We start from the raw sequence: 23,177 nt of genomic DNA, 5'->3' as shown, positions 1-23,177 counted from the left end.
ACTCTAATGCTGCCCCTTCACCCAATTCACAACCAAAGCACAACTGATGAAATCACTCTCTTCATACCACAGTTTCCTTAATAAGCACTATAACTGGAAAATGTGACATTACTGCTCGCATTGGATGAGTCAGAAAGCCTAACCCTGGCTCCTCGAAAGCCCTCCCAACTTGTTGGCTCAGCTGCTTGCTACTACATCCCTTCTTTGCTCAGTCTGATTTTTTTATTTTATTTATTATGACATTGATGTTTTTGTTTGTAAGGCTCCTTAACTTATACAAGAGTGTCACTTCTTGTATTTGATTCCAGTTACAGCTGCTTCTCCCCCATCTGTTCATTCATCTCACACACTTTTATTTTCTCCGTGCTTGTACCCGCGCTACCTTTTTTTTTCTTTCTATTGTGTTTGCAGCCCAGTTGCCGTCCTTTCCTGCAGACCTCCTGCAGTCTGGATTGTCTGTCTGCTTCCTCTCCTCACCATTGCCATCCAAGCCCGCACTTTGCCTCACAGCTTTGCCCCCGCCTGGGATACCCTCCTCCTTCATCTACCTGCTACCCGTCTCCCATCCCTCCTTCCATTTCATCACTCGTAATTTCCCATCATTGTTCCGCTTTTCCTTCCGAGTTGCCTCTTTTTCACCACAAAACCGATCGCAGTTTTTCCCAGCGCCACACAAACCCAGAGTCCAGCCTGCGGTCTCATGTTGACTTTTGTTCTCGACCGAAAAATTCAGAGAGCCTGCCCCATGGCAGCTGCCCCCACAAAACTGACAACCACCTGCCGTGTTCATACCAGTCAAGAGCAAACACCTCCCTCGTAAGACACTTAACGCAACTCCCTTCGCCTCCCAGTCGTAAGTCTCAGAGTTCCATCTCGTCTGATGCTTTGGCCTTCAACCTCCAAAACGCTAGTCACAAGACAACTTCCAAATGTAAAAGCGCTCTGTTGCCCAGCTGCCCGACTAATCTTACAGTCCACCTCCAACCTGCCGCGACCCCGCTGCCCCAGTGTGGGAGGCCCCCGCCACGCCAGTCCGACAAATTAATCCCGGTGTCCTCCGTTTGTACTCTGTTCGCCGATACTGGTCATCCACCCAACCAAAGGCCAGGCCCTCCTTTCCCTGCCCACATATCTTGTCTCACCTCCTGCACGCTACCTGCTTACAGACCATTTAAGGCAGGTTATGCAGTTTTGCAATAATGTGCATTTAACAACTAACACTTGCTTGTGGAACTGCATTCTAAAATGTTGCAACATCACCTTTAAATCTAATCCCTTTGAATTTCAAATGATTTGTACGTCACTGGAATGACTTTGACGGGTCACTGTGAAGTCAGCATGATTGTGCTGGGCCTGCCAGCGTGCTGCTGATTGACCTTCATGCTGCTACATCTCATGGCAGTTGTTTGTCTTTGTCTGCGTCAGGCTTTGTGTTGATGTGTCCTCAGATTATCACTTTCTATGTTTAGCTTGCTCAGAATGTCGGTCCAAATCCTTCAAGTACTGCTAACCTGTTTATTTTTTTCTAATATCACAATAAGATCACAAAGAAAATCAATGGCTTAAGGATTTAACATTACACAATAAGGCAGAGAAATGTAAAATTCTATACAGTGCGTATATACTTGAAAAAAAAAACTTGAAAGTTGCTGACATGCACCAGTGAAAGAAGATTAAAGACTAAAATCACATTAACTTTGGCTTTCCGCTCGATCACATTCAAACACATTGAAACATTTTTACAGCCACGCTCCAGACGGGTTCTAAGTCTTTGTGACGTGTGTTTGTGGCGGCGCTGTTTCTGTATGTCAGCCCAGCACTTTCAACTTTATGGTGATCAATGTGTCTCTGTGAAGGCAATGAATTGTGCCACAAATCTTCTGCGCTGCTGCTCAACGCTTTTGTTTTCTTTGCTTTTCATAGATATGCTGGGCGAAGGGAAAAAAAATTGGGGACTTTGTTTCCCAGAAATATCTTTTTTTCTCAAAAACAGACGGGCTATGTCTAAAATGTCCTTTGTTTAAAGAATGTGTATGAATTTTTTTTTATATTGGTTACAGGTACAGAATATAAATTGGTTTTAAGTTTACATTACAATATACAAGTTAAATATTCAAAACATGTATTTAAAAGCGTGCATGTTGTGTGCATGTTCCAAGCTCCTTCCACCAGTAGATGGCGGTCTTAGCAAATTTGTTTGTGAGTTGTGCAAGAACTGAAATTACTTGGAATCTTAGTTTATTCCTGTAACATCATACGTCACCGTCTTGAAAGTTTTTCAAGTCTTTAAATTCCGTGTAATTATTTTTATAGATATGATTAATAGCTTTCTCAATTTTGTTTTTCAAGTGTCCTACCCTCTGAATCTTTTTATAAAACTAGATCGACATGACTTGTGACATCACTTTCCCTCTCCCTGTCACCATAGCCTAGCAGACCAGGTTACCCCAGTCCTCGTTCCAGTGAAGGCTATTACCCCAGTGCCCAGCATTCTGGACATTACCAGGTATGGAAACAACTTCAGGATATTCTGCAGCAGTCATTTGGCGGTATTCATCGCATTGCCCTTGTGTCAGATGACAGGTTACCCCGGCCCTCACACGCTGCCATCAGTGCCCAGCGCCCTTTACCCACCGCAGGCCACGATGCTGGAGACGCATCACGCACACACGCACCCGCGTCACCATGTCCACGCACACTCACATGTACAGCATCTTCCTCAGTCGCATGGACAGGATATGGCACATTGGGGTTCGGCTATGGAGGTAAGAGACCAATCAGTTTTTGTCTTAGTTCATGTTGGACACGGCAGATGCTTCGAGTACAGCATTGCAAATGCAACTCACACAAAGTTAGGGATGTTTGGCATTTGGGTGAAATTGTACAATGACCTTAAATGTTCTTTAATCACAATTTAATTTGACCTTCTTTAGAGGAAACCATTGACTGCAACTGTTTAGTGGTTTTAACCTTATTGGAACTTTTGATGTTCTTTATTAAAGAGCTGAACGTTTGAAGAATGCATTTTCTGGATCAATTATTATTATTATTATTTTATCCCTTGTTGAAAAAAGACTTGTGTGTGTTTGATTTTAATTGCTTCAAATACAAAATATTTAACACAAAATAGTTAGTTTTTCAATATCATGCTGTTCACATGTTGACAACATGAAACCAAGATGGCTTCCAATAAATGCTCCTCAATATCTCACCATTGCAAACGCATTGGTCCATTCATAAATCCAACGCCTGGTGCATATTTTCCGTAAAACCCCTTTTTAGAGAAAAAGTTGAAAATATAAAAAGGACTGGAATATGGAACAGTTGGACTTGTATTCCAAATTTTCCAGAAATCCACCTTAGTTAGTGAATTTTGGTTCATGCTGAAATTTCAACCAAAAGCCAAAACATTTCTGTGTAGTGTGTGTTAATGACACATTGAGTTCTGACTCATTATCAACCCATACACATCCTATTATTTTTCCATTGCTCCTCATCCGTTTTGTGTCTATGTGCGCATGTTTGTCTTCATCCATACGTCCCCATGTCGCATGTTTGCTGCTGTTTGTCTTGTGCGTGCCTTCGTGCGTGTTTGTCCGTGTTGTGTGTAGGACATTGCAATAGACACGCAGCAGTGTGTAGGCCAACAGTGCCTGTTAATGGAGGAACAGCTGATGATGCAGCAGCAACAGATGGAGGAGGATCAGAGGTGGCTGGAGCAGGAGGAAAGGCTGCTGGTAACACACAGCACACACAGAGGACAAGACGAGATCTTTACAGGCCATGTATGATCAGGTTCTTTACATCTTTTATTCACTTACTGCTTCAAGTAAGAGTATTTGTATGAAATACTGTGTTGCATGCATTTGTTTGGGAAATCATTTTTCTTTCACCCCCCACGTTTTTTATTATTTGTTAAAGTCCATCATATATTTATCAAGAACAAGCAAATACTGTTTGATTATCAAGTATTTAAACTTGGTTTCAAGCCATTTTAAGTGGTGAAGGAGATTTTTATCTCCTTAAGTTGATTGTTTGATTTTTTTTCCTGAACAAATCTGTTACCGATGTGTAGTTAACTGCTGACATTATCCCCTCTAATTTTAACAGCTCGGAATTGCTCCTAATTTGAGGCATTAAATTCCTGTTGGCGTCATAGCAACTAGCTTGAAAACAGAAGACGTTTGTTCACTTAGAGGTGCTTTGTCTTCAGGCTCTTACGATTAGAACTACAAGACAGGGGAAAATTATAGGCTTTCTTTTTTTTTTTTTGTCCATTTTAAGGATTACCTACTTAGTGCTATGATGCAATTCTCTTGCGCTCCCTTCAGTGACATGCCTGTATGCAGAAATGACGTGAGGCTGCCTCTCCTAATCAAAAATCTAAAGTGTACTTTTTTCAAAAATAACAACTTTAAGCAAGGAAGACTTTGTACAAGATTCACGTTTCTAAAGTTCACTTATGCAAAAATAACAATTAGGCAAGGAAGAGTTTGTACAAGATTCACATTTCTAATGTGCACTTACGCAAAAATAACAATTAAGCAAGGAAGAGTTTGTACAAGATTCACATTTCTACAATTGTATGCGCGTGTGCTCTTTTCTATACTGTGCGTGCGTGCGTGTGTGCGTGTGTGTGTGTGTGTGTGTGTGTGTGTTTTTGCAGGCAGATGAGGCCTGTGTGAATTCCAAACTAATCATAGTCTTAGAGAATATGACAGTGCACTCAACGCACACATACACACATAACCACAAAGTGACGACACACAAGTTCACTAAAAAAGTGTGTGTGTACTTTTCAGTCTGCTTTTATAATGCAGTACCTACAGGGAGGGGTGAGAAAGAGGAGGAGGAGAAAAATGGGCTGCGGGAGAGAAAGTGGTGGACGTAAGCGCTCATTGGCAGCGTGCGCCATCCCTCTCTCCTTTCCAACTCTTTTCCGGGCTTTCCAGTCATATAAAAGTGCACTGGAGGTTTGCATATATTCCAACGCCACCACATTAACCTGCTGGCACACACAAGGATACAGCCGTGCTAGAAACATCACCTTAAACAACATATATGAATTCCATTGCTATGCTGGTCTTCAAGTCCTGTCTTGGACAGCTGGTAGGCGGTAGGAGGGGATTGTATGTTTACATGTTGCGTTATTTGTTGAATTTGGATTGACAATGGAAAGTTGTGGTGAAGTTGTTGTTTGATTGTGTGGAAGCGGTTTGATTTGCATACTGCTCACTATGTGTGCTTTGCTGTATTGGGAATCTTGTGTAGTATCATCTAAATAATTGCTGTGCAAGAGTTTTGCATTTTTTAAATTTGATGTGAAACTTTTATCACTCTCATTGTGACTGAAGATTAGTTATATTTAATCATTATGATGTGTTTTGCCTGTTCACTGCCGTGTCTTCCGAATGCTCGAGTGGTGATTCCACGTTTTCTTTTTTTTTAATTGCCATTTCTATGTGCTTAGAAACCAGAAACCAGAAGTTCTCGAGGGAGTCTGGACCGAGATGATGGAGTACTCCAGCCACCAGTAAGTCGCTCTCATGTTTTCTGCCTCCATCATATGCTGTGTGTGTCGTTTTTTTTTTTTCTTTTGCTTTTATCAGCAGTGGCATGGCAGCAGCAGTGTTGTAAATCAAACAATGGCTGTGGATGTTAACGACCACAACAACACCCAAGACATCTTTATTCAATTAAAACCAGTACTTACCAACCTCAATCGATGCTAAGGCATATGTTTTACATTAAAAATGAAACAACAAACCGCACACCACCAAACAAAAAAATATATATAAAAAGTATTTTTCATAAAAAATTATATAAAAAGTATTTTACATAGAAAGGGTGAATACCAGGTTTTATTTTTAGGTATTAAGTACTCGAGGCTGCCAATACTTAAGACAAAGAAACAATGAGATTTAGTTACAAATTGACCTACTCTTTGTGAAATCTGGACCTTTTTAGTTCAGGTAGATAAATTGATTTAGAAAAATGTTTTCATCATTGGTCCGGCCACTACTACATATGTTGCTGGCATAAGTGAATGAACAAAAATCCAATTATAGCAAACAAATTCTCATTTCCTGTGGCATACCTAATCATCTCTCAGGGCACACTTGAGCCACAGGAAAGTGTTTGGTAATAAGTGGTAAAAGCACCAAGATGATGTCTGAAATGACTGAGTCACGTTCCGGTTGGTCTCACTGCAAATTGGCGGTAGCATGTGATCACGGCAAAGGGTTGTGATCCCAGAGCAGGAAATAACCCATTTGTGCTGGGCTCAGCAGTGAGGGGGTCAGTGGATTCCCACATCACGGCTAGTTATTAATAGAAAACCATTGCATAAACACCAAACCCTCGTCTTTGTGCTTCTCTCTTTGCCTTTGCGCTGTGTTCGTGCCGAGATCACTGGGCTCTGCCCAAATCTGGCCACCTGTAATTACACCCAGAAAAAAAAAAAAAGCAGTTAAACTATTCCGAGTGTGAAGCATGGCGTCACAGGAAAATCCCACATGGGTCCTTTCAAGTGAAGCCATGTTCAGACCTGAAGTTAACATGCTCCCTTGGTGATGAGGTCATTGGTAGACAGCGCCAAGTTCAGGTGTGATGAAAGATGCAAGGAGATTTTAATCAGTAACATTGTTTTTGCACTGCCTAGTGTAAATTCATGTACCCCGCTGGGGTGCACCAGATTTAGAGTGGCTGGTTCCACCCCCGCTTAGATTTTCATGCAAAAGGCTCCGTTTTATTAGACACATTCCCATTTTCTGTTGTTTATAACCGTAGTGTTCCTTTACATGTTTGAATGCATGAGGGAAAAGCCCTGAATATGTCTCAACCATGAATTTCAAGTCAATGAACACATTGGGAGAAACCACGAGTCACACAGACAAGTCCGATAATTTGTCAACATTAATAGCCCGTACTAAAAAGCGGATTTTTGTTTTTTTTTTGTACCAGGAGACCTGGCAATCTAATGTTGCCCTTGGCAACAGAGATATTTCTGTCTCTGTAATTCATCACACTTGCCTGACCTCCTCCTCCCATAGAATGCGGTTTGTGGTGGGAAAAATCTCCCTCCTATATGCGGGGGTTTGTCTTACTGTAGTCAAATATTTTGGGGTGTCTGTGGTTGTCAACCCACAAGGCTCCCATTGCACAAAAACCTTTCTCAGTCATCGCTTCTATTTTCTCACACAAAGAAGCCAAATCATTTACCTACAATTTCATATCTGAACTTGACTGGCAACATGACAAAATTAAATTGCCTCATTTTATGTTTGCAACCAACAATTCCTCAAGAAACGCTTCAAGGTTCTTTTTTTTTTTTCTTTTTCTGTGTGTGTGGCCACAGCAAATTTTCATGTTCGTGTAACATGATGATAGACCACACGCACACACAAACGCCCTCCACTGCAAATGACAACTAGTGAGTGAGGGATGTGGTGTGATTTAAACATTAAGCTGCATTCTTTGCTTTTCTTAGTCTCTCCTGTAAAGTTGTTTCATTTCCTCCCAAGCACGTACATACTTGCTAACCCAAAGTATTGTTGATGTGTTTGTTTTTGCAGACGGGAAACCAACACATATACCAGCCCGTTGGCAAAGCAGGTAATAGTCTTGAAATTATAGTCCCCCGACCACAGTTTTTTTTTTCCCCCTCTCTTTCCATTTCAACCTCTGAAGTGTGCATTTAAGTGTATAGTGTGTTAGCTTGCTTTATACAACTCTGGATTTGTCTCCAATCCAGCAGACAGTGTCTTCATCATATAGCCTGCACTTTACAGTGATCACAAGTGCTGGTTTGTTTATTTCAGTCACCGAGTCGCCATGCTATCGTGAAACCCTACGAGATTCGAACGCACGCACTTATAAACGAAGCTTGTTTGGTGTACTAAACTCCAGAACTGAGGAGATGTTGTTTCCCGCAGAGCTTGTGGCCCCACCGAAGAAACCACCACGACCCGGGGCCCAAAGCCAGGGGTGCAGTTTGGCCGGTCTGAACACTGCAGACAGCTACAACGATGGAGTGAAGGTACGCAAGAACGCTTGTCGATGTGGAAAGACCTCGGAAATTGTATTTTGAATACTTGAATGCACGTTTTAATGCTTCCCAATATCTTGTCTTCTTTTGGTTTGCCTGCTCCCGCTGTCCCTTCCTCCTCCTGTACTCCTACTTACTGTTGACCCCCCAGCCCTGGCGGGTAAGCAGCATAATGTCTTTCTGACTGTCTGATGTCTCGCTCATCACACACATTTAAATTGTGCTCCTCTTCTGTAGATTCTTTATTTCTTTCCCGCTCTTCCTTTTTCGGGTACTGTTAATACAAAATGATTTCCCCCGTAAAGATTTGTTTTGTGACTGTTATGAACTTTTACTAACAATATTAACTTGCAGCCTCCCTGAAAATATAATCATACAGCTGTCTTTTTCAAACACTGGCCAGTGTGATGTGAGCAGGCGGTGCATTGTTTGTTGAGTTCCTGTCCCGTATATTTTGTGTCACTGCACAAGATGGTCCTTCAATTGCTGTTTTTACTCTGAAAATATTTCACCAAATAGTAGCCATAAAAGTTCGACTTTTTTTTTTTCAATCTAGTCGAATGCCGAGAACAAAAGCGCACGTAGTGGTCCGTAGCGTAGAAAGTAGTTGTAACATATTTTAAATACATTTGATTTATTATTCAGACTTGATTTATTTTCCACTTAATTTTGTGAATCATTTACTCTCAAACCCCTGCTCTAAGACGGTGTTAAGTTTCTTTAGTGAAGTATCTCCTGTAAATTCTGAGTGCCTTAGAGCCATCTAGTGGCTGTCAAAGACCAGTGGATGCTGATCAGGGGAGTTGCCGCACTGTCATCAATATCATGATCATTTGTCTTTTAAAATACAGTTTAAGGTGTTCCCATAAAACTTGATGAATGGTCTGAAAAGAAAATAATGAAAATTCGTGCTGAGTGAGAGTCGAACCACGTGATCCAGATGGTCAGTTTTAAGATTGTTCAGCCTTGCCGAAGGCCTGCACACCATTAGTTAGTTTATTTTCTGTCGTGTTGAAGACATCCAGTGGATGAGATGCACATAAAGCATTCATATTATGTCTCATCTACATCGTCTCCACATTTGTTTTGGGTTTTACTGTGCTTAGTAAACACAGCACTCATTGATGTTTGTATTTGACTTGGCTCAGCTACAGCACCAAGAGATCAGCCCCCCTCCCACCGCCAATTTGGACCGTTCCAACGACAAGGTATACGAGAATGTGACCGGATTGGTTAAAGCTGTGATCGAGATGTCGAGCAAGATCCAACCCGCCCCTCCCGAGGAGTACGTTCCCATGGTCAAGGTAAACGATGTTGTTTTCATAACCTGACAAATACTTGGTGATAAATTGCTAAATCAGCAGACGTGCTTTCTAAAAAAAACAAAATCAGCCATCGCAATTTGTCTTGATAAATCACATTGTGTGTGTGTGCTTACTCGTGTACTCGTCCCAAAATGTGCAAAATGAGCTGCAAGGCAGTTTTGCACGGCTAGTAAATCACCTTCTCGCATTTTTTGCATGAGCAGTCAAGTTCGCGACCCCCTTTATTTATTTTTTTTCCCCCTCTGTAAACTTTTAGTGAATCCAGTCCACTTCTGTTGAACACGCTAGTAAATATGATTTGGCAATTGTTTGGGCGATTATGACATCTTCCGAGTTACAGGCTTGTCCATAAGAGCTGCGCAGCTCATTTTGTGGTTTCCTGTTTTCAGGATGTGGGCCTCGCATTGAGGACGTTGCTGGCCACAGTCGATGAAACCTTACCACAACTCCCAGCCAGCACACACAGAGAGGTAATGACACGCACTCTTTTTCTTAGTACATACATAAACAAATACAATGTCTACAGACTGACATTATTAATAGGCAATCCGGTAAATGTGATTTTTTTTTTTTTTTTTTTTTTTTTTTTATTGCTGCAGATCGAGATGGCACAAAAGCTTTTAAATTCTGACTTAGCAGAACTGATTGGGAAAATGAAGCTCGCTCAACAGTATGTGATGACAAGGTAGGTTTTTAGGGGCGCCTTATAGTCAGGAAAATACGGTATAATATTTATTAAAAACACTCCCTGTAACTGCGATGTAGCTAATGTCTATTTCCTCCCCATATATTTTATTCAGTCTTCAGCAAGACTATAAGAAGCAGATGCTAACCGCCGCTCACGCCCTCGCTGTGGACGCAAAAAATCTGCTGGATGTCATTGACCAATCCCGGCTCAAGATGATGGCCCAGTCCCGTCCACATTAGCACCGAGGGTGTTGTTCACCGACTGGTGGGATCAGTCTACTTCCTTATCTGTGAGAGTTGTTGGAACTTTCCAACCAAAACGCTAGACAATTGGAGTCGGGCGGGGGCCCTGATATCATTGTGACCTCGATGTAATCACGGAGCTGATCCCTTATTTAACTCTGCACCACTGTGAGATCTTTTTTTTTTTTAAGAACTTAGCAAAACAATTCCTGAATCAGGGATTTGTCATCTTTGTGGACTAAACTGGGAGAAAGAGAGGAATAATCGGATGGTTTGGAAATACAACACCACGGATGAGGCCAGCAACGTTGGCTCTGAATCAATTCCAAATGTTGGAGTAGGCCAAGCCATTAAAATGTGACTCTTTCGACTATCATCATATCACAAGGAAGCGACTCCAGCATGTCAGCAGTTTTTTAAAGTCATGTTTTTTTCCCCCCTCCGACTTTTCACAGTTTTTTTCCCCCCTCTCACCCTCTTATTTATAGCGTCATGAACGGAAGACACGATATAGAACACTAAAGGACAACCTTTTTCTTACTTTTCATCTTACTGACCGTTTTCTTGTCTTCCTCATTCAGCTCCGGTTTGAAAGATCTTTGATGAAGCCACCTCAGATCTCACTGAGTTTGCTCTTTATCGTGCATCGTTTTGAATCATAGTCATTGTCTAACCTGAAAACTCAAACACATTCAATCCCAGCAGCACGGAGGAGGATGAAAATGAAGGAGGGTCTTCTCTTTGTCTCACTTTCACTGTCCCCTGCGCCGGTGATTTGCCAGCAATGCAAATAAACCAGAGCACGGCGCCCTTGGCGTAGAAGATCCTGACATGTTGAGCCACTAAACGTGAACTTCATCTGCAAACTCACGAGATTGGACTGAGAACACAATAAGTCCACCCGTGTGGCATGACATAGTGGCAGGGAGGAGAGCGTATTTGCACAGCACCAAAATGAATCAAGAGTTTGACCCAGGTTTGATGATCACATCTAGCCAGCCAATCAATACCTGGGGGATTATAGGGTTACAAATGTAAAATAAACAATTTATTTTATCTCTTTGCTGTTGTGTAAATCTGCTCATGTTGCTATATTGTAAACTGTACTGGTGTGCATCACTGGTCAATTGTACAGAATAGTCGTACTAGTAAACACTGGTTTTTATTTTGTCTGCCTTGTTAAATAGCAAGAAAAAACAATGAAATAAAAATCATGCAGAAGTTAAAATGGAAAGGTTTTACTCAATTAAGCCTCAAAATATAAATACATTGAAAACTGATGCCAAAATATATTTTTCATCAACATAACATACAATTAAATCATGTTGTCGTCCCATGTTTAAAATCAACTCAAAATATTGTCAAAGCGATATTACATAAACCCCAATGTGACCTCTTGCCCTCAGTTTGACCACAATAGTGTGCCCGCAGTCACCAGCAGCAACATAGGAAAGACTCCTTGGGCGTGAATGGACTCTCCTCCGCTAAAGTTGCACAAGTTAAAACTATTGCAACAGCTGACTGCGTTCCCGTTTCCATCGGAGTCCACAAAAGCTGAAGAGGCAGCCCCGTTGCACGTGGCCCTGCTGGCGCACTGTTTCACGATGGCCTTCATGTTACCTGCGTAACACGCAAATAATCAGCAAATGTGGTTTTCATCCACGTCCTGAGCAGCACGTCGTATGGGTACCTAAAGTGTCCACGGTTGTCATGCATGTGTCCAGAGGTGCTTGACATTCCTGTGTGCTTGCGTTGCACTCATCATTAGTGGGAGACGAACTACACACGTAGCAGGTCAATAAAAGTCCTGCAAGGAGAAGACAAGATGTAGAATAGAATACTTTGGTAGAAAAAGTTAAAACCACTATGAATGAATTAGTTCAAAACGACTTTGGACTTTATTCATGAGATCTTTTGGAACAGTAAGAGAATTTTACAAGTCAAAAATGCTAAATTCAGTCTTTATTGTAGGACATAATGTCACCTCAAAAAGGACATTACAAGTTCTCTTGTGATTTTCATGTCAACAGCACCAAAAAAATCTTAAATTCTGGAAAATATCAGCTCATTTGTCTTGTAACAAATTACAGTGGATTCTTCAACCCTAACTTTGTGTGGAAAAAAAGAAAGCCTGATAACCTTTCAACCTGCAGCATAACAACTCACCTGGAGAGACGAGTGGGTAGAGGAAGACGAGCACAAGCAGCATCTCGGCTACAGTGACTCAGGTGAGTGTGCAATTTGTTGTGTAAGTGTGTTGAGTTTCTGTTGGTACAAATCTACTTCATCACAGTTCCACCCATGTTATATACAATAGTGGCATTCAATTGAAAGTATTTCATAAATGTCGTCTTGCAGCGGACTGTGCGGGACATTCCTTGATGATTGGTTTCACAGATACTTGTCACGAGTTCACATTGTCTAATCCAAGCTACTTCCTTTGTGCCGCAAAGCCTTTTTGATGCATGCAAAGCTTGACTTGCGCTGCAAAAGTGCTTGACAACTTGTTTTCTTTTGTCTAGTCAAGTGCCAGCTCTTTCTATTAACGCCCTCTCAGTGAGCAAATTAATCCAAACAAGATTTATATTGTGTGCAGACACCAAAACCAAATAAAAGTATTACTCATTAACTCACTGACTAGATTAAAAAAAAAAAATTATAGACACAAAAATGCAAACTTGGATCAACTGCTGTATTCTGTTCACTGTAAGTCATTGTGCAACCTGAACTTAAGGACAAACAATAATATTTTTTATTTGTCAAGTGCAAACTGAAGTCGGTTTAGAAACGGCATACACAAATGCAGTTCATTTCTCTAATTCAAAAATCAGCTCCAAGCATGCTATTCAGCAGTTTGCATTCAGTCTATTTACATTTGCGATGGGGAAAAAAACCAACAACAAATGATCATTATAGACTATAGTAAAGTATGGGAGATTAAAAGTTTTTAGTTATTGGGTGTCTATTAGCTAACCTCAGTAAGTTGCAGCATGACCAGGATGAATCTTAAATGCATAAGAAGCATACAAAGCAAAATCATATTAAGGTTGTACGATGCTGTGGATGTAATTGTAAAGTGTAAAAGAACAAGTTGGATGAGGAAAGGACCAGATGCTGCTGCTGCAGAGTCAAATGTCTCACTTGTGCTTTCCTGCCTGCTCACTGAGTCTTTACTTTCTTGCCGTGAGTTCTGACCTTTGAGGCAAAACGTCTGATGGAGAAGGACAAAAGGAGACAACAGGAAGTTATTTCTATGAACATTCAGACAGCAGCCAACTCTTGTGTCTTCTTCAAAATCACAAAGTACATGGCTCGGGTCTGATTGTAAACGTAAAAGAGAATCTTGTGTGCTACCTTCTTTGGTAGAGGTAGATGAAGAAGAAGAGCTCATCTCTGAAACAGGAGAGTTGGTGGGAAGACAAGAATGCCTCAGATGAGGAAAATGTGGAAGCACAAGAGCAAAGGTCTGAAATCAGGGTGTTCATTCCCTGGAATGAATGGAAAGACAATTTGATTAAAAAAAAAATCTGTATCTGAAATGTAATATCAAGAACTCTAGAGGAAAAGTCATCCCACTTACTCTGTACATCAACACTGCCCCCTGCAGGTGGCTCACAGATCTCAACTGATGGGAAAAAATCACAAGAAATTAGAAGCACACTAAAATATTAAATTGCTATAATACTCACCTTGTGGTTGATAAATAGCTGAGGAGCCGTAGACAGGAAGCCAAATGCATACACTCCTATAAAATAAGATCAGTTGATCCAACACCAAATGAGAACATTTCCAAATATTTATTTTATGTGTTTAATTAACAATGTTGAAATACTTATTTCATGCATTTAATTAACGACTCTCTCAAATGTACATAATAAATGCTTGTATACATGTTATAGGCTACAGGAGCTGTAAGAAAATTAAAATATGCACAAACAATACTATGGCTCACCTGTTACCAGGCTGTTGAGCATCCAGGAGAAGTAACTGTTAAAACAATTTATTTATGGGTTAATTCTGCCACAAACATGCACATGTTTCATTTTTAAAAGCATTCGTCATTTGTCACCAAAAATAAATATAGAAGTAAAATATGTCTGCAACCCTTGTGAGGATAAGCGGTTCAGATGGAGGGCTGGATCGATGGTTGCATGATTACCTGGATGGATGGATGAACAATATTTTATTTTAATTATAAAATAGCAATTGGCTCCAATTATTGCGCTAAAGCTATGTTCGCCTTCCCTCAGGTGGACGGCCCACACCGCTTTGGTCCTCCCCCTATGCACGCAACTGTATCAGCGCAATGTGCGTGATATAATATTGCTCCAAATACATACGATGAGGCAGAGCAGAAGCACGACAGTGAGCCAGCCGCTCACCTTTTTTGCCGTAAGTAGGCCAGTGAGAAAATAGCTCCACTGATGCACAGGGGATAGATCAAGTAGGACAAGTATGTTGATGCCTTGGGAGAAAGAAAAAAAAAATATGTGAAATGATCAAAAGAAAACAATATGAACTCATGACTGCAGGTAGAAGCACCTGTGTATCAAACTCCAATGTCCTCCGCTCTTCCTCATCCAACTTGTTTACCTTCATGTAGAGAGCAAACATTGTCATGTCACTTTACACGGATGCTAATGTGAATGATACTCACGCAGGGTCGTCGCCACGGCAAGTTGATCCGAAATACTTTCAACACCTTCCACACCTGATGAAACAACATGCCAGTGGTATAGTCCCATTTTTATTTGCTACTTTGTGTTATTTCTGACATGATGTAATACCTCCACACACGCAGCCAGCCCAACAGGAACTAGCACTAGTAGGCTGGTCTCCCCTAGTAGGTGGAGGAAAATCACCAAAATCCCGAGACTTCGCCACAAAACTGTTGTGAAAGTGCGCAAAATATAATGCTTTGCAGGCTCGCTTTATTATTTTCTTATCGTTTGCATATGACAGGCTCTTACCGGATTTCCTGGACATTCCTGCCATGCTCTTCTTTTTCCTCCAGGAGCTGATGTCATTTTTAAGAGCCAGAAATTCACAGATGAGCTGTGAAGGTTAGACGAATATCGCATTTTGAAATCGTATACTCATTGATTTTCCATTGCACATTCATAAATCAGGATTTTAACCCAAAGTTACATTTTTCATATGATCAAATTGGACACAAAGTCTTACTTGCAGGGTTGTGATGAGGGCAGTCAGAACTAATAGATACAGATTTGAGCCAACCAGGGTCCCTTTAATTTCATCAATATACTCTTCGGAGAAGCCTGCATCAACAAAGACAAGTGTACGACTCACTTGAAGTTATTCCATTCCTCATTTTAACTTTAATTTGAGTGGTAAATTGTTCCATTCTTACTCACCAAACTGCCGCAGGGAATAAACCACATCCTGGAGATGGACCCAAAATCGGAATTTCCTGAGAGAAATGCCCTCGTAGGACACAGTGAGGGGCAGATGAGTGGTGCTTCTGTTGATCTCCTATGGAAGGATGCATGAAGTAGTAGCACGCCAATAAATCCTTGATTAATTTATAAAATATATTTACCATGAGATCTCGCATTCTGAAGCTGAGCTCGTCAATCAGCAGAAGAGGGAGGTAGAATATCCGTCTTCCTTCCTGTGAGCTGACACAACGTTTTAAGCTTAATGGAGGAATGGTGAATTTCTCCCTTTTATTTTCAGTCCAATCAGTATTCTATCACTTTACTGCATTAGATCACGTGACTTACATTCGAATGAAGCGGCGCATGTCGCTGGGGAGTCCTCCCTTGGTGAAGGTGAAGTCCTCTGACATCATCGTAACTGACAGGCGGGGTCTCCAGTGGGATACAGGATGCTTTAATTTGGAGCGCTAATCAAGTCACACACACACAAATTGTTTTGTAGTTTTTTTTAAAGCTAGATGGTATGATACTTATGATAATGATACTTATTATTAAACTGTCGGTTTGTTTATTTTGGCCAATCACGTTTTGCTCCGTGATTTGTGTTGTCAAACATGCTAAAGATTCGTTTTCCACAAGTCAGCCTTAAGTTACCAAACCATTCTTAAGGTTTGGTTGTTCTAAGTATTTTGTAGATTGCGTAGATTTATTTGTTTTATGTTTAGTTTGACTATAAATTTGCACTGTCTATAGGTATCAAAATTCAGCATGATGAAACATCTGAATAATCGAGTTTTTAAATTGAGTAGATGAAGCACTTAAAGAAAGTCTGTGTACCTTCTTTGTCTCTCTGTGCCCTTCAGTTACGGGGCTTATGTGGGTGGTAAGCAGAGCTGCATGATGCACCTCTCGGTTGTCCTCCAAAGGGGAAACGCTGGCCTTGTGGACGTACACTACCGCATACAAGCTGCCGTTGGCGCGAGTCTCCTCAGGTAAGGGGACATTCACCTTCCTGTATGGGCAGACAAACTTTCTTATTGCTGTATTCTAATTTGTTTATAAATCAATATGTTTAACAGAAAATATAATGCGTGGGTGTTTTTGTCACTATGTGCATGTGTGCCTTAATAGTAGGGAGGTACCAAAGGGGGAGTCTCTCACATTAAATCTGCAGGACCCCAACTGTGCACCATGTTACCCTATACTACAGTAAATACATTATAGCATTCCACATGAATGAATTGCATTACACACCTACTGTAGGATATGACTATGTACATTCAGTAAGGTAAGTGATTGTTAAAGATGCACCTCTCAAATGTAGAATGCGGGTCAAATGGATCGATTCTCAGAGCCAGATTGAGCTGACTGTTATCTGGAACAAGGCAGGTGAACACACTCAACTGGATGGGAAATAAAAAGACATTTGTCATTAGTCTAGGGGTGCTCATGGGGGGCTGGGGGGCATGCACAAAAAAAGCTACCTGCAGTCTTGGTCTGGCCGACAGGTAGGATGTGATGCAGCCCTCCTCCCTTCGTCCCTCATCGCAGGATTTGGTGTTGAGGAATCCGTACAGCAGCCAGGCGGTGTGGGCCATGTAGACCAAAAACACCCCCAGGACGAGTTTGGCCATGGAGCTCCTCTTACCGCCGCTGTTCGCAGGTTTAGAGCAGCACGATGGGAACATGATGCAGATGCGAACAAAAGGAATGAAAAGTAAATGGGACTGGGATTAGGATTAAGGTCGACTGCGGTCTCGCCGCAGCATCCTCCTCCGAGACGGATGCTGATGATGGATGATGATGCTACGCGATTTTGGCAGCTTCAACGCACACTCACCCACATGGGACGTTTTAAAGCACATCGATAATACCGCATAATACACCTGAGAAATATAAGAATTGTTCATTTAAATATAATAAAATTGTAATTTTCATCCTAATTTATAGCGATCGGGAATACACGTTTAGACTGATCTACCTTCTCTGAAGATCTTTGGCGTCATCGTCGTGCATGATGGGTAGGTCACATCCTGTTTCAGGTTTTTGTCAACCGGCTATTGCAACCACTCGATTAGCATTCCGATATCGAGTCGTAACGTGTGTATTTGTGAGTTTACCCAAGTTTGCAGTTAGCGACGTGAAGTTGACTTGTGTTTCTTGTGCTTGACGTCATTGTCATTAAGATCTGCAGTCGATAACTTTACTTGGAGCGCATAGTGTCTTATTAGCAGCTGCTATGCAAACTAGCAACGACGGTCACGTGAAGAAGGATACAGAATAATGGCAGAAATACGGTAGAAAAACAATTCTCATTTTATACCTTCCCCTTGAGCCTCTTATTGACATTTCCTGCATACCATTTGTTTTAGCTCATTAATATATTCAAAATACAAATCATATCACATATCATGTCCTCGATCCCAATTCCGTTTCGTTGTTTTGCATGGTCTTGAGTATAGGATTGCTCTGGAGATGAAACTACACAGAATACTGAGCTGCCCAAGGATGTATCTTCCATACAGGGGACATTCTAAACGCCTTTTAGGCTCTGTTGGTGCCCTCTCTTGTATGGGAGGGAATGAAGCTCTAAATCCCATGGTTGGTCGTGCCATGCTCTACTGCAAAACATGCAAAGTGCCACCAATGAACTACAGTGAAGCCGCTCCTGAAGCAAGTAGTCATTTGCTTCTTGAGTCGAGAAGAAGAGGTTCAGCAAGAAACAAGAACCTACTGAGAGGAGGAGGAGCATGGCCTGGTAAGAAGGATAAAATTGTATGCTGATCAAATTGTTGATCAAATATCATCAGTAGAATGTCGCTGATGCAAAACCTTGTTATACAAAATACCTTTTGTCGTATTTAAGAACAGCTTTCTTGTACTTTCACAAATCTTGTTTTAAAATTGTCTGTCTTTTAACAGTGTCCTTTGTCCGCCACAGAATGACAGAAGCTCCTCTTTCCACTGTGCCGCCACCTTTTGTCGTGGTAAGCTGTCTTCTATTCATAGAAGTGGCTTTTGCTAATGAATGACCTCGTCCCTTTCCAGAAAGTGAGAGACAGCTAACAATAAAATTATTTTGTGTGACCTTAATGACGCTTTAGCAGGATTCACATCATTCGCAGTTAGAAAATTATTTCTCGTATTGTTTGACAGATGAGATTTGACCAAGAGGGAAATGTCACATCATTCGGTATGTCAGTATTTTTGTATATATTTTTTTCATGTTCCTTGAGTGCATTTACAGTACTTTTTTATTGTTTATTCTTTTTCTCTTTTGTAGAGAAAAAGAAAACAGAGCTTTGTCAAGAGCTAAGTCTTCAGGCGAGGGATCTTCGCTTTCAGCACAGTACCAGCCTCACCACTAGAAACAACTGCATTATCCTACGAATGGAGGTAGGCTAAAAATATTGACAGAATGTCTCTTTAGAATAAAACAAATGGATCACATCGTATTGTAATGTAGTATTTCACATGGCTGTGGTATTTATTTATTTTTTTAGACCCAATAGAGACGCACATATTACAGTGTAAATGCTGCAAAAGAAACATTCAAATGAATGCTGGGAGTTCCTTAGCTTGATGTATCACTTCCGCTATGGACATTCTTTCACTGCCGCGACAGTGCAGTGTGTCCCCGCGGGGCTTTGGGTGATGCTGAAGTAGAAGAAACAAGAGTCCTCGCGGCTAATCATTTTACAGGGTGTCTGAATATCCTCTTTTCTCGCCACCTTGGTCAAAATGAGGTAGTCGCATTCGGCCTCGCACCTGATGACCAGGTAACACACAAGGAGAATTAAAAAAAATAAAAATAATCACAGCTGATGATGATCATAAAGTTCTCACCTGTCTTTTTTGGGTCCTGTTCCAAACGCTCGGCAGTCCACGCACTCTGCGTGAGTCAGACAGGGGCCCAAACAAATAGGGCAATGCTCACAAGTCGAACCCGCGTACGGTGGCTCGCAACGACAGCTTCCGCATTCACACATGCCTCTGCCGTCACACAATTGCCCGTTGGACGCCACGCATGAAGTTGTATCTATGGAGCAGCCGCAATCCTCGCCACTCCAGTCGTTGTCGCATATGCACCGTCCGCACTCGCATTTGCCGTGACCCCCGCATATGCTGGAGAAAAAGTGAAACACTTTCTAGCAACAGAATGAAACGAGTCATCAGGGCTTATTGTGGTAGTTACCTATTGTTGTGATATGGGCAATCAAAATTCGTGCACTCACAGAACCTCCCCGTGTATTGTTCTTTTGGGTTTTCACGACGGCGGCACACGCAGTCTCCTTCCTCGCACGTTCCCCTACCGCTGCACGGTGGAGCATTTGGTCCCTCGCGACAAAATTGCTCATCTCTGCCAGTGCTCGAGTCTTGATCCATCTGGCAATGTTGCTTTCCCTCGCAGTTCGACTCGCCATGAGGAAACCTTTGTTTTTCAGCCTGGCCAGATGACAGTAGGGGCAACAACAGGAAAAGATAAACCGTCTTCATAACCATCCTGCAAACAATGGAAATCGAGCACAAGATTTCTTTTCTGTGAAACAATATTGTGAATGTTAGTAAAGCTTTCCTCTTCAGAATAGTTTACTGTAAATAGACATGAGCAAAACTTACTCAAGTTCCTTTTCTTGGCGCTCAGTTGCTTTGGTACGTCTGCCTCTTCGTATGGCAACGCTTCAGTGAGGTTAAGTTAAAGTTACTGCCGGACAGTTGGACTACTCCGCTGATTCTGTAAGTCTTGGTCAACTTTATTGATTTCAAAACCGGCCTCTTCTATAGATTGAGCCTTTGGCCTCAAATATTTACTGATCAGAACTGGCTCATGGACCTTCAACTCAATGAACCATAACAAGATTTTAGCAAATTGAAACTGGGCCGTCTTTGGAGCTCTTAGTTCAAACGACATCTCAACGTCTTGCGTCCCCACAGACGTTGAAAGCCATTGTGACTCCCCATTGCCTTTTGGTGCTGGATTTCCGTGGGCTGGGGTTAGAACGCTGGCTCGTCCTGGAGCTCGGCCCGCAGCTGACCTCACAGACGCACTCCCTGCCTTTTGAGTTCAGGGCTCTGGAGGCCATCCTGCAGCACAGGGTGAGGCCAATCTTTTCTTTGAATCTTCTTTGACCAACATGACAAAGTTAGGCTCAAGCACACCTCCGTCAACAGGTCAACAATTTACAAACTCGCCTCAACAAAGTTGAACCGGAGATATTGGACGTTTTGGAGTCTCTGGTGGATCCGAAAATCCTGTCAGCTGATCGAAGTAAACTGCACGTACTGCTGCAGAACAGTAAGAGGTAACCATGCAGAGTCATGAAGGCAGAGTTGAAAGGAGGTCTGCAATAACAGCTATCAAATAGATCAAGAGCATTTTATTTTCCTCATTTATTTTTGGCCAACCAATTGGTATCAGTTGTATTGACGATGTATTCAATTTGATGTTCACCGTTTGCTGTCGATTTAATGAACTTGTTTGTCTCTTTTTGTTGAAACTCGTTAATAGTTTATCAGAGTTGGAGACGGACATTAAGGTTTTCAAAGAGTCCCTGCTGAAGATTTTAGATGAGGACGAAATCATTGAAGAGCTGTGTCTCACCAAGTGGACAGACCCGAGAGTATTGTAAGTCAAGACGTTCTATTGCATGTGCGATTGTTCTGAAGAATAGTGTGTTACATAGAACATTTCAATAAATAAATATTAAATATAAACTTATCACATGCTTGACATTTTCTTGTGCCATCTCCTGTGAGAAAAATGTATCTTTACCTCAAACTGTGTCCAGGTTAAGGGTGATTTTTGGCTTAACTGTTTGTGTGATTTTAAATTTCTAAACCGTATTTTATCCTGCATTCTTGATTATTTGCTTGTATGGACAGCTTCCTCTTATTCTTACACGAGTTTTTTTTTTACAGTCTTGATTTGTATTTCTAGTGAGGAGAGCAGTTTGGGGATTGACCATGCAGAGGAGATGGAACATTTACTGGATAATTACTACATGCAGGTAATAATGTTAAAAGACCCCCTGAAATATCATTGTTCACCCCATGCCCCCCCCTCAAAGGAAAAAAATCCTAGCTCCGCCCGTGTATCTATGATGTTTATACATAAACACTTGTGACTTACACACACACACAATGTTTTTGAGGGTAGCAACATTCTTATGTTGTGCTTGTGTCGTCACACCGGCCCATGCAGGCTGAAGAGTTAAGCAACAAGGCCAGAGAGTTGAAAGGCCTCATCGACGACTCGGAGAGTGTCATCTTTATCAATCTGGACAGGTGTGCATTAGTGTCCTTTTCTTGAAGAATCTGCGACCGAATCGGCTCCAAATCAACTGAAAGTCAATTGCTGTTTGTCCTAGCCATCGAAATGTGATGATGCGTTTGAACCTGCAACTGACTATGGGGACCTTCTCACTCTCCTTATTTGGTCTCATTGGCGTAGCCTTTGGAATGAATTTGGAGTCGACTTTTGAAGAGGTCAGATTGCCTTCTCTTTGGGCTTCACGGTTTGAGATCTAAGAATTTGTGACCATTGATTTTAGATGTCCATGTCACCATAATGATATTTATTGGCATCAAAATGTTTTCTGTGTTCCAGGACCCTCGTGTTTTTTGGCTGGTTACAGGATTCATGTTCCTTGGCAGCGGCCTGATTTGGAGGCGATTGTTGTCATTTCTAGGACGACACCTAGAACCTACATTATTACCACCAGTGAGTATATATGCCTTAAATAGTGTGAGAAGATTCATTTCGATTGTCTTTTTGTTGTGGTTCTTTGATAGATTCCTCCAGTTTGGAAGAGAAATCTGAAAGCATCAGACATGAAGACTGGATTGAGGTGATGCTAGCTTTATATCTTGAACCTTTAGCACTTTTAAGGCCATCAAACTGACCTCATGTATTTGACAAAGATGCAAATTAGTTGCTTCCCTTCACCCACTTCAGAGTGTGTCAAGTGTTATTTCCTTGCCTTACTTGTTACTGCAATGTACCATAATCTTCTAAAGTGTCTGTTATTTCGGGATAATTAGACAAATATTTTTGTGTGTAGCTATTTAATTCCACAAAATGCTTCATCTTTCTGTGGGTGCAGGTTTTTTTTGTCAGAATTTAGTTGAACTTAAACAATTTGACTTGTAATTTGTGTATTTTATCTTGATTCTGTATTTTGAAGTCATACAAAGAGGAAAAGCAGATATTAAATTATATAACTAGTTTTGGTAACATTTTTACATTGTTGCATGTTGCCTCGTTTATTCAATACACAGAATATCTAATCAAAATAGGACACGTTTTAACTGATTTTTTTTTTAAATGTTTAATTTTGAATATTTTTTTTTAAATGATCACCTATTGTAATAAATTTGAGGATGACAATTAAAACGGATGCCTGATGCTTTTAATGTTAAAATAAGACAATATTTTGGTGTGAATAAATTTGGCGTAATGATGTCTCGTTGTTGTTG

The 23,177-nt window shown here is 41.2% G+C and overlaps 5 protein-coding genes across 19 annotated transcripts in view; 2 read left to right on the top strand and 3 right to left on the bottom strand.

The window, feature by feature from the left end:
* Window positions 1-11,358, top strand: part of LOC133160390 (focal adhesion kinase 1-like) — a 30,828-nt gene extending 19,470 nt beyond the window's left edge. For 8 of the 14 annotated variants that reach the window (XM_061287980.1, XM_061287985.1, XM_061287981.1 and 5 more), the window contains 10 exons: window positions 2,429-2,506; window positions 2,577-2,765; window positions 3,612-3,785; window positions 5,471-5,533; window positions 7,575-7,614; window positions 7,935-8,038; window positions 9,196-9,351; window positions 9,762-9,842; window positions 9,972-10,057; window positions 10,173-11,358. In XM_061287980.1, the coding sequence (XP_061143964.1) occupies window positions 2,429-2,506; window positions 2,577-2,765; window positions 3,612-3,785; window positions 5,471-5,533; window positions 7,575-7,614; window positions 7,935-8,038; window positions 9,196-9,351; window positions 9,762-9,842; window positions 9,972-10,057; window positions 10,173-10,299 (1,098 nt within the window). In that variant the 3' untranslated portion in view covers window positions 10,300-11,358. Of the gene's footprint in view, window positions 1-411; window positions 1,232-2,428; window positions 2,507-2,576; window positions 2,766-3,611; window positions 3,796-5,470; window positions 5,534-7,574; window positions 7,615-7,934; window positions 8,039-9,195; window positions 9,352-9,761; window positions 9,843-9,971; window positions 10,058-10,172 lie in introns of those variants that run through there. The other 6 variants (XM_061287984.1, XM_061287992.1, XM_061287991.1 and 3 more) reach the window with 3 other exon arrangements.
* Window positions 11,359-11,526: 168 nt separating this feature from the next.
* On the bottom strand, window positions 11,527-12,627 carry LOC133160394 (urokinase plasminogen activator surface receptor-like). The gene is made up of 3 exons (XM_061287995.1): window positions 12,469-12,627; window positions 11,993-12,109; window positions 11,527-11,922 (listed from the first exon to the last, which is right to left on the bottom strand). The coding sequence occupies exons 1-3, from the start codon at window positions 12,509-12,511 to the stop codon at window positions 11,705-11,707; spliced, it is 378 nt and encodes a 125-aa protein (XP_061143979.1). The 5' UTR covers window positions 12,512-12,627; the 3' UTR covers window positions 11,527-11,704.
* A 400-nt stretch (window positions 12,628-13,027) lies between these two features.
* On the bottom strand, window positions 13,028-17,797 carry LOC133160478 (lipid scramblase CLPTM1L-like). The gene is made up of 18 exons (XM_061288163.1): window positions 17,683-17,797; window positions 17,186-17,587; window positions 17,013-17,104; window positions 16,539-16,713; window positions 16,047-16,168; window positions 15,863-15,941; window positions 15,678-15,795; window positions 15,487-15,581; window positions 15,273-15,357; window positions 15,090-15,190; window positions 14,960-15,013; window positions 14,845-14,895; window positions 14,685-14,767; window positions 14,255-14,289; window positions 13,992-14,047; window positions 13,883-13,927; window positions 13,657-13,790; window positions 13,028-13,513 (listed from the first exon to the last, which is right to left on the bottom strand). The coding sequence occupies exons 2-18, from the start codon at window positions 17,387-17,389 to the stop codon at window positions 13,462-13,464; spliced, it is 1,581 nt and encodes a 526-aa protein (XP_061144147.1). The 5' UTR covers window positions 17,390-17,587; window positions 17,683-17,797; the 3' UTR covers window positions 13,028-13,461.
* Window positions 17,798-17,857: 60 nt separating this feature from the next.
* On the top strand, window positions 17,858-23,163 carry mrs2 (magnesium transporter MRS2). Of its 2 annotated transcripts, XM_061288165.1 has the most exons (13): window positions 17,858-17,998; window positions 18,164-18,459; window positions 18,624-18,688; window positions 18,858-18,894; window positions 18,985-19,097; window positions 20,637-20,798; window positions 20,874-21,004; window positions 21,211-21,327; window positions 21,640-21,709; window positions 21,904-21,986; window positions 22,070-22,187; window positions 22,309-22,422; window positions 22,494-23,163. In XM_061288165.1, exons 1-13 carry the CDS (start codon window positions 17,985-17,987, stop codon window positions 22,551-22,553), a joined length of 1,380 nt encoding a protein of 459 aa, XP_061144149.1. In that variant the 5' UTR covers window positions 17,858-17,984; the 3' UTR covers window positions 22,554-23,163. The 2 variants fall into 2 exon arrangements, with proteins under 2 accessions (XP_061144149.1, XP_061144148.1); XM_061288164.1 differs by having other exon boundaries at window positions 22,309-23,163.
* Window positions 19,211-20,438, bottom strand: LOC133160481 (integrin beta-1-like). Its single transcript, XM_061288167.1, has 4 exons — window positions 20,322-20,438; window positions 19,897-20,205; window positions 19,548-19,826; window positions 19,211-19,469 (listed from the first exon to the last, which is right to left on the bottom strand). Exons 2-4 carry the CDS (start codon window positions 20,202-20,204, stop codon window positions 19,298-19,300), a joined length of 759 nt encoding a protein of 252 aa, XP_061144151.1. The 5' UTR covers window position 20,205; window positions 20,322-20,438; the 3' UTR covers window positions 19,211-19,297.
* Window positions 23,164-23,177: the final 14 nt, after the last annotated feature.

Source organism: Syngnathus typhle, linkage group LG10 (genome assembly GCF_033458585.1).
Source record: "Syngnathus typhle isolate RoL2023-S1 ecotype Sweden linkage group LG10, RoL_Styp_1.0, whole genome shotgun sequence".
In the NCBI taxonomy this organism is placed as follows: domain Eukaryota; kingdom Metazoa; phylum Chordata; class Actinopteri; order Syngnathiformes; family Syngnathidae; genus Syngnathus; species Syngnathus typhle.
This window is presented reverse-complemented; position numbering and strand designations above follow the sequence as displayed.

Excerpts from the sequence above, each read along its gene's own strand:
- LOC133160478 (XM_061288163.1), bottom strand. The coding sequence starts at position 17,389 with ATGTTCCCATCGTGCTGCTCTAAACCTGCGAACAGCGGCGGTAAGAGG. Across the intron at positions 15,942-16,046 it reads ATGCGCCGCTTCATTCGAAT|CTCACAGGAAGGAAGACGGA; the intron begins GTAAGTCACGTG and ends ACGTTGTGTCAG. Across the intron at positions 14,896-14,959 it reads TGCCGTGGCGACGACCCTGC|GTAAACAAGTTGGATGAGGA; the intron begins GTGAGTATCATT and ends CTCTACATGAAG.
- LOC133160394 (XM_061287995.1), bottom strand. The coding sequence starts at position 12,511 with ATGCTGCTTGTGCTCGTCTTCCTCTACCCACTCGTCTCTCCAG. Across the intron at positions 12,110-12,468 it reads CTACCCACTCGTCTCTCCAG|GACTTTTATTGACCTGCTAC; the intron begins GTGAGTTGTTAT and ends TTCTCCTTGCAG. Across the intron at positions 11,923-11,992 it reads GACAACCGTGGACACTTTAG|GTAACATGAAGGCCATCGTG; the intron begins GTACCCATACGA and ends CGTGTTACGCAG.
- mrs2 (XM_061288164.1), top strand. Across the intron at positions 18,460-18,623 it reads AGGAGGAGGAGCATGGCCTG|TGTCCTTTGTCCGCCACAGA; the intron begins GTAAGAAGGATA and ends GTCTTTTAACAG. Across the intron at positions 21,710-21,903 it reads TGGATAATTACTACATGCAG|GCTGAAGAGTTAAGCAACAA; the intron begins GTAATAATGTTA and ends CGGCCCATGCAG.
- LOC133160481 (XM_061288167.1), bottom strand. The coding sequence starts at position 20,204 with ATGGTTATGAAGACGGTTTATCTTTTCCTGTTGTTGCCCCTACTGTCA. Across the intron at positions 19,827-19,896 it reads TGCCCATATCACAACAATAG|CATATGCGGGGGTCACGGCA; the intron begins GTAACTACCACA and ends CTTTTTCTCCAG. Across the intron at positions 19,470-19,547 it reads ACAGGACCCAAAAAAGACAG|GTGCGAGGCCGAATGCGACT; the intron begins GTGAGAACTTTA and ends CCTGGTCATCAG.